Raw genomic sequence first — 15,716 nt, 5'->3', positions numbered from 1 at the left:
CTCACATGTAAAGAGAGCATCTTCTGTTGAGACTGATTGACTGTATCCTATCACATGCATTGGAGATAATAATCCATTGACAAGTGGATACTGTTTTCAGGAACACATTGAATTCCTGATCTTCCCCCCTGCCCCCCCATTTTTATTATTGTTTTCATTTTATTTTGATTAGAATATTTCATTATTTTCCTCTATTCTCATTTCTTATACTTAAGGTACATAAAATCAATATTAATTTTATTCTATAATAACATAAGTTAAATAAATATATATATACTTATTATAATATTAATACATACCCAAACATCTTTAGACTGTGGGAACCTGCCATTTATTAATACAATTATTAATAAATTAAGGGACTATGATTAATATTTGTGTCTGATTCTAGGAAATAGGACTGAAAAGGAACACAGACTTAGCCCAAATTATGCCAAAAAAGCACACAGGTCAAAAAAAAAAAGAAAGAAACCAATCTAGGTATCTTCTGTTGAGCATCTTCTGTTGAGACTGATTGACTCTATCCTATCACATTAATTGGAGATAGTAATCCATTGAGAAGTGGATGCTGTTTTTTTGAGAACACATTAAATTCCTGATTTTTCCTCCTTATTTTTTTGCTTTTCTTATTTTGATTAGAATATTTCATTTCCCCCCTTTTCCTCATTTCTTGTACTAAAGTTACATACAATTAAATTTTTTTCTCTCTCTGCAGTAAAATAAGTTTAATATGTGTGTGTGTGTGTGTGTGTGTATACTGACTATAATATCAATACATACCCCAAAGCTTTAAACTGTGGGAACCTGCCATTAATTGATAAAATGTTATGGGACTATGAGTAATGTTTGTCTCTGATTCCAGGAAATGGGATAAAAACAAGGAGCACAGACTTAACCTGAATAGTGTCAAAAGAGCACACAGAAAATACTAATGTGGACTCAAGGTTGTGACGTTTGACATACATTAAGTCATAGGACTTCCTTGTATCTACACTCTTTGTGAAGTACTCATACCAGCACCAAAATTTGACTATCATGTGGGTTCCCTATATCCCTGAGAATGACAAACAAAAATCAGACAAAGGAATGACCCTTCCCAGAATTCTAGTTCCTTTCCTTCTTATATTATGGCAACTTCCTGTAGATCTTCAGACAAGAAGCTTGCTAACTCCTAAATCCAGAGAATGAACTGTTTGCAGAAAGATACCTAAACCCTTACACTACAGGAAGATCCAGAATGAACCTTGGGTGTGGTTGATTGAACCTTTATTTTGAATGTACTCTCTTATGCCAAAGGGGACTAATTGGCTTTTGTCAATGCACCCAGCAAAACATTGGTTTTGTTGTCTCTCTCTATCTCTCCTATTTTTCTCTTATCTCTAACTATTGTAATTTCATAGCTGGTATGTCTACAAGACCCATCGGAGAGACTAGTCTTCCTGGGGCCTCAGGGGGGATTTTGAATTTCAAAACTATTCCACCCTAATCAGACCATTCTTTAGAAGATCTGATTTAGATATTTCCTGATCAATAACAATAGAGATGCTTGGAATAACAGAATCAGGTCTTGGAAACTACATTTCTCCTCCCTTCTTAGTTTAACAAGTTTAACAAGATTAGGAAGGAATTAGGAAGATTAGGAAGGATACATTAACTTTTAACAAATCACTTGATTAACATTCTATATTTTTGTGTTGTGATTACAGACAGCATAAAGGTTTCACAGAATATAAATGATTTTGTCACAGGTGGCTTAATTTTCTCATTACCCTGTGAGGAGTTTTAAGCTTACAAACAATCAAGGAAAATTACTTATTACTTTTAATAAAATGGAATAATTAATCAGAAGTTATTAAAAGACAATTCAACAATCATATTATTGAGGTTGAGGGGTACTAGGAACACAACTCAGATTTAATATTAGACTGATCATTTTTCAGGGTTTACTAGGAGTTTCCCACTGGCAAGTTACTGGTTTATGAGGCACTGGTGAGTTACTGGTTTATGAAGCTTGGTGTACCTGTACATTTTGTATGGGCCTTTATGATTGATTTGTATGCTGGCTTCATGAGAATAAGTTTCTGTGAGTGGGAAAGTTCTGGCTTTGGCTTGTAGCTACAGTTTTACTGGGAATTATGTACCTAAATAAAAGTTAACCCATGATAGTCTTTGGGATTGGGTTTGAGGGTCTGGTCTTTTGGTGATGTTTTAGAGAATTAGGGTACAGGTATTTTGCTCTTTCATTATTCCTTCTGAGACTAGGGGGAATAATAATCATGTCAATTCCATAGGTAAGGATATTGATGAGAGAGGTCATGCAAAGGGGATTGAGTGGGCAATCACATCTTGCCAAGGGCCACTCTGTGGCCTTCTTAGCTACCACACATAACTCTGTCAAGGCATCATGGCCTGATGACTCCCAGCATCTCTGTCTCTCTCCCTACTCTTGTTTTGTCTCTCACTCTTTAGCTCATAATCACACTCACACACTCTCAGAGTTAGAACTTAGTCTGCTGGCAAGAGCATAAATTATAATTCCACACTACAACCAGCCAGAGCTGTGGCTTAACTCAGACTCCTAAGAACCCACTGAAGGGCTTCCATAACCAGCTCTTGACAGGATAGATACAGCAGGAGATGGAAGACCTGACGTCCACATTGCTCTTTTTTGCAGTAGATATTTTTGTACCAGGCCACATTCCAGAGGGGAGATCACAATGGTAGCAGGAGGTGGAATTTGTCTGGAATTGGCAAAAATGGAATTCACTGCTTTGGGGGAGATGGAAGATAATAGCCTTTCTGACTTAAAGTTTCTGCCCAGTGGCAGAAAGAAAGCACAAAGTGCATTGTCAAAGATACTCTTGTTTCCACTTTTCACCTGAGGAGGTTGATTATGAGGCAGTAATAAGAAGTGGCAGACTCCCTGTGCAGTGGGAAATACTTTGAAGAAGATGGAAGATACTCAAATTGGGTAGGACAATTGGAATATTATTTGCCCCCCATTGCCACGTCCGGGTTTTTCTCTTACCTCTATCACCCAATAATCTCTTTTCTTTACAATTAAATTAGGGTAGCTATTGTCTACACACCATTAATTCACTCCCCTTCCTTTCCCAATTAAATCACTCTCTGGCTTACTACTTTTCCTCTCCTCCCCAATTCCTGCCTTCATATTAGGGGACTTCAACATACATATTGACATCCTCAAACACCCTAATTACTCATTTCTTCAATCTATGCACTTACCATGAAGTGAGGACCTTCTACCCTATTTCAACTACACAGAAAGATAATCATAACCTTGATCTTTGAATCATCCAAAAATATTATCTTTATGTCCAAGAACTCAAATCCCCTTCTCTGATGATAATATGTTGACTTTTTACCTCTTCTTCTGCCTTCCCTCACAAAATGTTATTATTCATTCATCTAGGCCTTTGACCCCTTTAAGTCTTCTATGGTTTCAACTCTAGCTTCTCCTGACTCCAAAAGCAGTGTTTTTATACACTGCCTAGATTCATGAGATTCCTTCCAGAAGAATGGAGTAAGCAACTTGAGTTACATGATGTAGTCAGGATTAATGTTGATAATCATCGTACTTACCATCATATAATTATGATTTTGTTTAAAAAGACACAAAGTATATATAATTTTTATGCACAGTTAAAGGAGTCCTTTCTGTAATTATGTAGGAATGAAGACAAAACTATTGATTTCCAATTTAAAAAAAGTAGATGTAGTAAGTCATACTTGTAAAAATCAATCTAATATGCAATTTGATTTTTTCCAAGTCACAGGGTTGAGTTAGCATAATTGTCATGAACCAATAATACTCTTACTCAGGTATACAAAATGGCTAGCATGAATATACAATATGGGTTAATTTGGAAGCCCATGGCTATCTTTTGCATATACAATTAAGTAGCAACTTTGGTCTCATCATCATTATACTCTAACCACCAAACTAAGCATCCCAGAGAAGACTAGACAGGCATAAACTAACTACACCCCCAAAAGTGTATAATTTATAATCTCTTTCAAACTAGAGACCATGTAGAATCTATAGTTTAGTTAAATGCCTAGTTGTGATTTATACTGCTTGTTTTACAAATTGAAGATAAAATCGTGAGATTTTAGATATATCCTTAAAAGATTTTTTAATTTTTTAAAAAATAACTGAACAGAATTTGCAAAATAAAAAAAAATTAGAGTTGGAAGATTCTCAGCAACCATTGCCTTCCAAATCAATCACTTCATTTTTGATCATTCTACTTTTGAGGAAGGTAGCTTTTGTACAAATAAAACTAATGTAAACAAAATTAGAAGGGAAATAAATTGGGAAAAAATTTTATACAATGTCTCCAATAAGGGTCTTCTCATATTTGTAGAGAACTAAGTCAAATTTATAAGACTTTCAAATAAGTGTATTCCTGGTTTTATTTTGGGGTTTTGGTTATGTATGAGTTTGCTCCTACAATGACTAATATAGAAGTATGTTTTGCATGACAATAAAAATTAGACAAATTAATATATTTTAAAAAGCTGAAGACCTTACTTAAAGACGCTAAAAACTGATTTTTAAAAGGAAAGGACAGAGAAATAAAAGAATTTCATGTTATTGCAGTTTTTAAAAAATCACCCCTAGCACCTAACATAGTGCTCTGTATGCAGTAGGTGATTCCTTTTGTATCTGTCTTTAATGGAAGAGGTAGTTCATAACTGATCTGACTGACAGCCAGTGTGATACTATGGCAATGGAATTTAAAATCCCATTCCTGACAGTTTTTTTTTTCTAAAAATGTATCTACTTTAATCTATGCAGGGAAATCCTAGTGTAGAACTTTTTCTTCTAATGTAAATAGGCACATTTTAAGCAATTCTAAGTCTATAAGAGTTCCCTGGGCCACTAAGTAGTTAAGTGACATATTCAAGGTCACACAGTTATTATGTGTCAGTTGGAGGACTTACACCCAGATCTCACTTACTCTAAGACTTGTTCTTTATTCCCTACACTCTTCTGATACTTCTTTTATAGGAACAAATAATTTAAACAATATAAACCTCAGTTTCCTCAATCAGGGTAATTTCACTTGTGCCCCTTCACAAGGTTGTTATGAAAAATGTTCTTTACAAAACTTAAAATTCAGTATTAATTTGAACTTTTATTGAAAATCCCATCTCTACTTCTTACTACCTGTGTATGACTTTGAAAGAGCCATCTTAACATTCAGGGCATCATTTCCTCAACTATAAAATGATTGGATTCGACTAGATGGGCTCTAATATCCCTACCAGCTCTAAACTTTAATCAAGCAATATTATATGATGAAAAAAAGTTTAACCATCTATTAAGGCATAGTTCTGTTATAAATGTTGTACCAAGAGACATAAATAGAATAAAATTTTCCTTGATCTTTTTGAAATAAATGAACAAATGTATAAATAACAGATTTATAAGATATTAGAATGTAAAGGAAATTAGAAATCGAGTCCAAAAACCTTTATTTTGTAGATGAGGAAATCAAGGATTTGGGGCCAAAACCCATGTCCCATATTTTTTATCTTTATATCATTCCTTTTTGAAAAAAATTTGATTATAGCAAAGGCTCATTATAATTTTGATTTTAGAAGGCAAGTATAAAACTTATGACATAAACTTTCTATGTTACAATAAAAATACATTGGAAATCTCTGTGGGGAGAGTAAATATTCTGATTTGCTATAACAGCTGATTCTGCAATACAGAATATTCTACAATATATTATACAATAATAAAGTAATAATAACAATAATTTCTTACATCTATATAGTGCTTTACTTACTTTTTTTCTCTCACAAACCCCTGTAAATAGGTAATGCAGAAATTGAAACACTCTGACAAAGGTAAATAAATGACTGGCCTAATGTCACATAAAAAGGAAGTGGCAGAGCTAGAATTTTTATTCATTTCTTCAAACTACCAGGACAGAGTTCTTTACATTATGTCTGGCTGCATCAGTGGGGTTTACATCATATACAAAGGAAGAATAAATTTATTTGTGAATTAGGGAGTTAGGAGAGCACACATTATGAGATGTAATTACTTCTTTTGTGATAGGAAATATTCCTGTAAGGAAAGATTTTAGGATCTAGTGAAAAGAGGAATGAAAAGTAATGTCATAGTTTAGAAGAATAGTAATAAAAGATATTCCAGACATAACTGTGATCTCAGCACCTATACAGATTTTGTTACTTGTGTTTACATATAAAAAGCAGGAAATATGTCTATATAGGTAGGAGAAATAATGACCTTCCCCCTTGTATTTTATATTTCTTTACTATAAATTAGGATAACAAAAGGTATGTAGATATTTTTTAAATGAAGAACCCAAGAACCCAAGATTCTTGGCAATAACTAGGTTACTATCCCTCACGTGGAAAATTAATAGATATAGTCTAACTTATAGATATAGAAATTAACAAAGCTATAAAGTTCAACATTTATGAAATTACTCCAAAGAAAAGATCAAGGTTAATGGTATGAATTTACTGGAGTCTATACAGTGTCCTTATTCATTTAGGGTTTGGAGCTAAGTATCATCTGCTGAGAAATAGAATGATATTCTAACCATGACTCTAGAAAAGTCTAAACAACATAAAGGAAAAACCTTAAAGTGTTTTCTCTTCCCTAAGGAGAGCTTATTTTGTGGATGTCAAGGTAATGGAATAATTAGGGAAAATGGGTTTTGAGTAGGTTTGTCTTTGAGGAGACATAAGAATAGATATAGTCTGTAGAATTCTGCAAGAAAGTTCTTGAATAGAGGATGGACATCATATATCAATGACATTTCAGAAAAGAAAACACTTTCTTGATTCCTCCTTGGATTTCCTTGTTCCGGAAACTATAGACAAGTGGGTTCAGGGTAGGAGTTACCAGAGTGTACAGTGCAGCCACTACCTTGTCCCGTTCAAAGTTATAAGTGGAAGCTGGACGGATATACGTGTAGATGACAGGGGAATAATAGAGGGACACCACCAAGAGGTGGGAGGAGCATGTAGAGAAGGCCTTTCTCTTACCTTCAGTGGTACGAATGCGAAGGATGGCAGCAATGATGAAGCCATAGGAGATGCAAGTGAGGATGAAGTCTCCCATGGCCAGGGCAATGTCAGCCGCAAATACCATTACTTCATTTGTCCTCACAGGGCTACAGGACAATGCAAGCAAAGGGGGAATCTCACAGAAGAAGTGGTTAATTGTATTGGGTCCACAGAAGGTCAGCCTGAGGATGAGGCCAGTATGTACCCAAGAATTGGCAATAGCTATGGCCATGACAGTGCAGAGAAGTGCCATGCACATATTGCGGTTCATAATGGTGCTATAGCGCAGGGGGAAACAGATAGCCACATAGCGATCATAGGCCATCACGGTAAAAAGAACCATCTCAGCTCCCAGAGACCAAGTGAAAAAGAAGAGTTGGGACATACAACCCTCATAAGAAATGGTCTTATCCAATACCAGCATGTTCTCCAGCATTTTGGGGATGATGGTGGAGGTGCAGATAACGTCCACCACACCCAATGCCAACAGAAAAAGATACATAGGAGAATGAAGGGTGGTATTGTAAATGATGGCAATAACAATAATCACATTACCAAGTAGGGCCACTAGGTAGATGAAGAAGAAGATGATAAAGAAAATTCCCTGAAGTTCAGGTTGCCCAGAAAGCCCCATTACCACAAACTCAGTAACAGTGCTGTGGTTCATCCTGCCTTGTAAGCACTGTTGGACATACAATGTAATAACCAGTTTTATAATAATTAAATGAAGATGTATTCATAAAAAAATGGAGATAAGGATGTAAATTTTATGATATCAACTGAAGATCTGACTTCTAAACACTGGATTAGAAATGCTCTTGCTATGAGATTATCTCTTCTCTTTCTCCATCATTTTCTGGGTATCTCCCACTTGGCTTCGTACTCTGGTATTGCAATAATATCAGTGCACAGGGGAATATGATGAAGTAAAAAAAGTAAAGATTAAATTAGAATACTAGTGATTATAATGATGACATTTTGGCATGAAAGTTACCTAAATATGGACAGAGAATTAGTTTATGAAATGATGCATACACTTCATGCATCAGATATATTTATATATGTGTCTCTCTTGGTTCTTCTAACCAACAACGTTTTTTCCAACAAATAAGAAAAATGCTAGAGACACATAAAACCACAGATTGCTTTTGGGCATAAAAAGTGATGGATGAAATGGGAATATTATTTTATGGTGATTGAATCAATTGATCATTGAAATAAAAATAAGAATGATGTAGAGACAGAGCTGATCATTTGACTAAATTGTTCAAGTTATTTCCTGAACTGGTCAATCATTTTAAAGGTTCTGATCAGAACCAGTTTTTTCTTCCTTCATTTAATGGGAAAAAGTATTTGACTGGATTGGCTTAATTGTCCTAATCAATCTATTTTCTTTTCAAAGAAAATATAATCATATCTTCTATGCAGTGGCATATTTATATTGGGGGAAAAGATGATCATCACCTTTGTCAAAACCCTTTACAATTCCCATGATCTTGTCTCCCTTGCCTAAAGCAAGATTCCCCATATTTTATGGAGTTTATTCCTTTCAAATAATTCATAGTCAACTGTTTTGTGGATAACTTTATAATCAATAGAGTCAGTGGTCAAAGTTATTGAGCACACAATCATAGGGATGTTAATTTCCTTTCCTGACATGTGTGACTCAGAAACAGTGATACATAATAAGCAAATATATTGTAAGCATAATGCCAAACAATTGTTTTAATTTATTTTCCCCTTTGAATTGGCTTATTGCTTGACTGAAATGAGTGGAGCAACAATTTGTTTATAGTGTGTAGAATCGATAAGAGCAAGCTAATAGCCTCAATAGGATTCTCAGCTTCTGTTTTTTCCCCATAAAGACCTAAATAAGAGAAAGGTCACTGGAGTTGGAATCAGACGATCTGAATGCAATAATTGACTCTTTTAAGAATTGTAAGGAATAGTACACAAAATAAATGTTCATATTATGTAAATAAGAGTTCTTTTATATAATACAGACATTAATAAGTCAAATATTAGCTTACCTTACATTATATCTATTTCTGATAATAGCTACTTGAATTGGCCACTTTCACTTCCTTCATTTGCTCAGTTTCACTAAAAATACCTATAGATGAAAACATTGAGGGAATATAAAAATTTAGGTGACAGCTTGTATCAAAGCCTTCATTTTCTTCAGTAAAGATGTTATAAACATGTAAATCACAACTAATAGAGCTCAATTCTCCCATTACTTGTAAGGGTTCTGAGTTATAGGAAGAGAGCAGATGTCAATAAGCATTTACTATGTACCAGGCAGTTTGCTAAGTACTGAAGATAAAAAGAAAGGGAAAGAAAAAAAAAACAGCTTTACCCCACACAGAGTTTATAGTGTGTAACTGAGGGCATAATAGGTATAGAACTATGTAGGCATAGAATAGGTATAGAAATAAATAGGTATGGCAGACAGCTTGGTGGTTCAGTGGATTGAGAGCCAGATGGGAGATCCTAGAGATGGGAGGTCCTGGATTCATATCTGGCCTTCTACACTTCATAGCTGTGGCAAGTCAGTTAACTCATTGTCTAGTCCTCCCTGTTCTTCTACCTTAGAATCAATACATAGTATTGATCCTAAAACAGAAGATAAGGTTGTTTTTTTAAAAGAGGTATGCACAGGATGCCTACAGAGTAAAGAAGGAAGGAAGGAAGGAGGAAAGGAGGAAGGAAAGATTATGCTTTACTATGTAGTTAAATAATGTAGAAAAAAATCGAGCAGTTTACTATTTCAGGGGTAGGTAGTTTTGTTGAAGTTATTGTTCTGGACAAAAAAAAAACGTGAGGGAAAAGATGAGTAAAAGGGAAAGAGCAAAACAAGAAAGATATGGAATAATGACTACTTGCCACCATCCAATGAAATAATTAAATAAAATGGAGAATGTTCAGAAGATGATGACCATAATAGTGGAAGGACTGCAAACCATGTACTGAAACACATACAAGGATGTATTGTTGAAGGAATTAGGAAGACTTAGGTTGGAAAAAAGAAGACTTAGAGGATACTTGGTATCTGTCTATAAAGAAATGAAAGGGTTTCATGTAGAAGTGGTATTAGACTTGATCTTTTTGACTCAAAAAAGACAGAGTTAGGAATAAAGATTGCAAATTGCAGAATAGTTTATTTATGCTTAATAGAAAAAAAACTTCCTTAAAATTAGAACTAAGCTGAAAGGGAATGGCTATAGGCACATATCGAGAGTCTATTCACCATGATCCACAAGGACATCAATACCTATTCAAAATAGATATCTTTCTACCTGTTCCTTCTCCCCCCTCCCCCAACCATCACCAAGAACAGTGAACAACTAACCCTAAACCTCTAGATATCATAATCTTTTACTTTTTTTAGAGTTAATCCAGTTGACTTTGTGACTCCATTCTGAACACTAACAAAATCTAATATATCTATCTAATGGGTCTCATTCATCCAGACATCTACCTGGAAACTAGGGTTTATCCAAATAAAATATCTTTTCATCTATTCTGCTACCACATACACATCCCTATCATCATCATTACCAACCCCTCTCCCACACCACCAAATCAACTTTCTATCACTTTTGTTCTATGGATAGTCCAATCAATCCTGCCATTGTTGTTGTAAAGAATATATCAGTCCCAGACCAAAACTTCCCTTCCTTGGTCAATTCTGTTTTATATGTTTTGCATATCCCTATTAAAATGTTCAATGAGTACCAACCTGGAGTTGGGAAGATCTCATTTCATTCTCATTTTAGACACTTACTATCTGTGCAACTTTGGACAAGTCACTTATCCCTATTTGACTCAGTTCTTTATCTGTAAAATGGGGACAAGCTGTAAAAGGAAAGGCCAAATCATCCAGTATCTTTGCCAAGAAGTTGGGTATGACTAATGAAAAACATTAGAATGTAACTTCATATAAGGCATGGATTGTCTTATTTCTGAATTTGTTTCCCAGTATTTAGTACTCAGTCAGTCAATAAACATTTATTAAGCATGTATTATATTCTAGGCACAAAGAAGTTAAAAACCATTTTTGACCTCTAGGAACTCAAATTCTAATAGAGGAGAAGGAACATTTAGGCAAGAGAAGACAGCCAGTAAAAATGTACAGTCAGGAAATAAAATGTAATGTTTGAAGAAAAGCAAGAAGACCAATGTGGCTAGATTATGTAGGGAAAGGAGTAAAGTATAAAAAGAATGGAAATGTTAGTTTTATTGGGCCCAACCCACAAAACCTACTTTTCTTTTGGTAATGAACACGTCATTATTTCCTTTGAGGTTTGCAAAGCACTTTACATGTACCATTTGATCCTCACAAGTACTCTGGGAAATAGGTACTATATGATCCTCATTTTATAGCTGAAAAAACTGAAAAAAGATAAGGTTATTTGTGGAGACAACAATATAAAAATTGAAATCCTTAAATATAAAGGCATAGATTAGGGTGTAAAGTATGTATAAATCTTGAAATCTCTCAGACTTGTGAATGTTAAAAATTTCCCCATCGGGGAATTCTTAATTGGAACAAATTCCCTACTGAGAAACATTCCCCATTTTGATGTGAGAAAACTCGCCAGGATCAGAAATGGGAGGACCTCTACTCCATCCATACTTAAGACTGCTTTAGGACAGAAAACTCCTTGCTAAACAATGAAAGTACTTGAAAACCATACTTAATAAGGCAAGGAGTTCTTTGAGCCAGGCCTGTTTTTAGAATTGATACAATGAGATGCTAGGTACCTAAAAGGGTTGGGCAAGTTTTCTCTTGATGAGATTAGTTGACTCAGCTGTGTTTTCTCTCTTTCAGACTTACTGAGGAGATTGGTCGACACAGCAGCATTGTTTTGTGATTCGGACTTACTGAGGAGATTGGTCGACTTAGCAGGAATTTAGATGGGCAGTCCTTTGGAAAGCATCTACAGTGATTGGTAGATGTAGGGACTTAGGGGAGGTGACATGGGAGGAAAACCCCTATATAAGAAAAAGCAGAATCTCTTGAGGATATATCCTTTTGGAGAAATCCTTTTGGAGGATCTCTGATGAGGATCGATTGGGAAGAATCTCTTGAGAGAGGCTCTGGAGAAGGGAAGCTCTTGGAGGACAATCTCTAAGGAGGTCTTGCTGGAGCTCCTGTAAGGGGACTCTGTCTGTCCCTCTGGAGGCTCTGGAGAGAGGCCTTTTGGAACAGTCTCTGGCTGGAAGGCTCTCTGGTGAAGTCAGCTGAGATGGAGCTGGCCTGGTGTCACTAGAATCCTTGTTTAGGCAGACCTTGTGGTGAGTGTTAAAAGACTGACTGACTGATTCTCTCTTAAAACTCAGGTCTAGGCCATATTGGCTTGAGGCCCTTCATAATTATTCCTTTCCTACTCTTTCTCTCTTTCTCTAATTCCTCATTATATTATTAATTAAAATCTCTATAAAACCCAGTTGACTTGGGTATTTGAATAATTGGGAATATTTCCCTGGTGACCACCTTATATTTAATTTAAAACCAAGACACTGTAGTGAAACACATTTTCTGCGGTCAAATTTACTCACCCTCTCTTATATCTAACACAATTTATATCTTCCACCATTTTAACTCACTACAGTTTAAGACATCAACCATTTTAAATCTCACATAACAATTCTTTGAAGGAGAATGAATTGCTTTGCTCCTAAAAAGGACAGATTCAAGTCTCTCCAACCCACGGCACAGTGTGAGATCAGGAAGATGCAAGACCGATGGGAAAAAAAGGCAGAAGAAATCCAGTGCTTTGCTGATACAAAAAACTACAAACAATTTTTCAGTGCCCTCAAGACTGTCTATGGGCCATTGAAACCCACCACCACTCCCTTGCTATCCTCTGACGGTGACACTCTCATAAAAGATAAAAAAGGCATCAGCAACAGGTGGAAAGAACACTTCAGTCAGCTTCTCAACCAACCCACTTCAGTCGACCAAAGCGCCCTTGACCAGATCCCCCAAAACCGCACCATTGAACAACTTGACATCCCTCCTTCAATAGAGGAAGTCCAAAAAGCCATTAAACAAATGAGTGCAAGCAAGGCACCCAGTAAAGATGGGATCCCAACCGAGGTGTACAAGGCCTTAAATGGAAAGGGGCTCCAGGCATTTCACATAGTGCTGACCAGCATATGGGAAGAGGAAGACATGCCTCCAGAACTCAGAGATGCCTCCATCATAGCCCTATACAAGAACAAAGGCTCACGAGCAGCCTGTGACAACTACAGAGGCATCTCACTACTCTCCACTGCTGGAAAGATCCTCGCCTGTGTTATACTCAACTGACTCCTGTCATCTGTTTCAGAGCAGAACCTGCCTGAATCACAATGTGGCTTCCGACCAGATCGCAGCACCATCGACATGGTCTTCATAGTGAGGCAAATGCAGGAAAAATGCCTTGAGCAGAACCTGAGTCTCTACATTGTCTTCATAGACCTAACAAAGGCGTTCGATACAGTGAACAGGGATGCATTGTGGGTGATCCTCAGCAAGCTCGGTTGCCCAGCAAGATTCATCAAACTGATCCAGCTCTTTCATGTCAACATGACAGGGGAAGTCCTATCTGGTGGAGAGACTTCCAATCGCTTCAACATCTCCAATGGCATGAAACAAGGCTGTGTCCTCCTTCCGGTACTATTCAACCTATTTTTCACCCAAGTATTACGACATGCTGTGATGGATCTAGACCTGGGCGCCTACATCAAATACCAACTGGATGGCTCACTATTCGACCTTCGCCACCTGACTGCAAAAACAAAGACAACAGAGAGGCTCATTCTGGAAGCAATCTTCGCAGATGACCTTGCTCTCATGGCCCACCAAGAAAATCATCTCCAAACCATTGTGGACAGGTTCTCTACAGCAACAAAACTGTTTGGCCTGACTATAAGCCTCAGCAAAATAGAGGTGCTGTTCCAACCTGCACCAGGGAGGCCAACTAACCAGCCGTGCATTACAATCGACGGCACACAGCTTTCTAATGTCAACACTTTCAAGTACCTGGTCAGAACCATCGCCAACTATGGGTCCCTAGACCACGAGATTAATGCCAGGATCCAAAAGGCCAGCCAGGCACTCGGGCAGCTGCGCTCTAAAGTCTTCCAACACAGAGGTGTAAGCACTGTGATGAAACTCAAAGTGTATAACACAGTGGTCCTCAGCTTGCTCCTGTACGTTGTGAGACATGGACACTGTACCGGAAGCACATGAAACGGCTGGAGCAATTCCACCAATGCTCTCTCCAGTCAATTATGAGGATCTGATGGCAGGACCAAATCACCAATCAGGAAGTACTCGACAGAGCCAACTCCACCAGCATCGAAGTAATGGTCCTCAAAACCCAGCTACGATGGTTTGGACACATCATCCGCATGGACCCACAGCGAATACCAAGGCAGGTATTCTATGGTGAACTGTTCGCTGGACTCAGGAAACAAGGCCGACCAAAGAAAAGATACAAGGATCAGCTAAAGTCAAACTTGAAGTGGGCTGGCATTACACCAAAGCAACTAGAACTTGCTGCCTCTTTCAGAAGCAGCTGGCGAACCCACATGAACCATGCCGCCGCCACCTTTAAAGATGGATGACATCGATGTCTTGCTGCTGCGCGTGAACACCGACACCAGGCCACAACCGCACCTCCCATAACAACTGGCGTCCCATGCCCTATGTGCCACAAACTTTGCGCCTCAATCTTTGGACTTCAAAGCCACATGAGGGTACATCAATAGGTGATAATGCACAAAGACAATTGTCATTCTTGGTCACCGAGAGACTACCACTACTATTATTGCCTCTGAGGTTTGCAAAGCACTTTACATGTACCATTTGGTCCTCACAACTACTCCGGGAGATAGGTACTATATGATCCTCATTTTATAGCTGAGAAAACTGAAAAAAGATAAGGTTATTTGTGGAGACAACAATATAAAAATTGAAATCCTTAAATATAAAGGCATAGATTAGGGTATAAAGTATGACAATTCTTTGAAGGAGAATGAATTGGGGGTCAATGAATAATAGCAACCATTATCTTTGTGACATACAAAGATGGAATAAACTGCAGAGGAATATAAGTTGCTCAGTAATGGCAGCAGCAGAAGAATCTAGAAACCACAGTGAGAAACTCAGTTTGCTTACTCTTCTTCCCAGCATTGTGTGTGAGGGGGATTAAGAAAAAAGTGCATGTCGATCCACTGAAGAATGCTTCCATTGAAAATTATTTGCAAGAATTTCATAATTAGAACAATAATGACACCTCAGAAGGAAAACCCAAGGTCCTGTGAGCAATTGACATCCAGAAAAGTGAAACACCATAAAACCAGAAACAAAATGGCAAATGAAAAAATTACCTTGAAGGAGGGCAAAAGTAATCAGGGACACCTGAAAATTCCTACCTTGGGACAACACTTATAAAAGACTAAGTCTTGAGTAAAGAGAAAGGGAAGACAATATTGAAGAAAATGAGGAGAGAGAAATCTTTTGTTTTAAAAAATAGTGTAGAACTTTAAAAAAATTTAAACAAAGGAAATGGAAGGGTAGAAATGAAAGAGGGGGCAGAAAGGAGAGATTAAAATAACTAGGTAAAAAAATAGAAAGATCAAAG

At 36.9% G+C, this 15,716-nt stretch overlaps 1 protein-coding gene and 1 long non-coding RNA gene across 3 annotated transcripts in view; both read right to left on the bottom strand.

The window, feature by feature from the left end:
- Window positions 1–15,716, bottom strand: part of LOC130456845 (uncharacterized) — a 52,262-nt gene that overhangs the window by 17,199 nt on the left and 19,347 nt on the right. For both annotated transcript variants that reach the window (XR_008915869.1, XR_008915868.1), the window contains one exon: window positions 9,108–9,190. This is a non-coding gene — a long non-coding RNA (uncharacterized LOC130456845). The remainder of the gene's footprint in view (window positions 1–9,107; window positions 9,191–15,716) is intronic.
- On the bottom strand, window positions 6,818–7,744 carry LOC100011278 (olfactory receptor 13G1-like). The gene has a single exon (XM_001365063.5). It carries the CDS (start codon window positions 7,742–7,744, stop codon window positions 6,818–6,820), a length of 927 nt encoding a protein of 308 aa, XP_001365100.2.

Source organism: Monodelphis domestica, chromosome 2, assembly GCF_027887165.1.
Source record: "Monodelphis domestica isolate mMonDom1 chromosome 2, mMonDom1.pri, whole genome shotgun sequence".
In the NCBI taxonomy this organism is placed as follows: domain Eukaryota; kingdom Metazoa; phylum Chordata; class Mammalia; order Didelphimorphia; family Didelphidae; genus Monodelphis; species Monodelphis domestica.
This window is presented reverse-complemented; position numbering and strand designations above follow the sequence as displayed.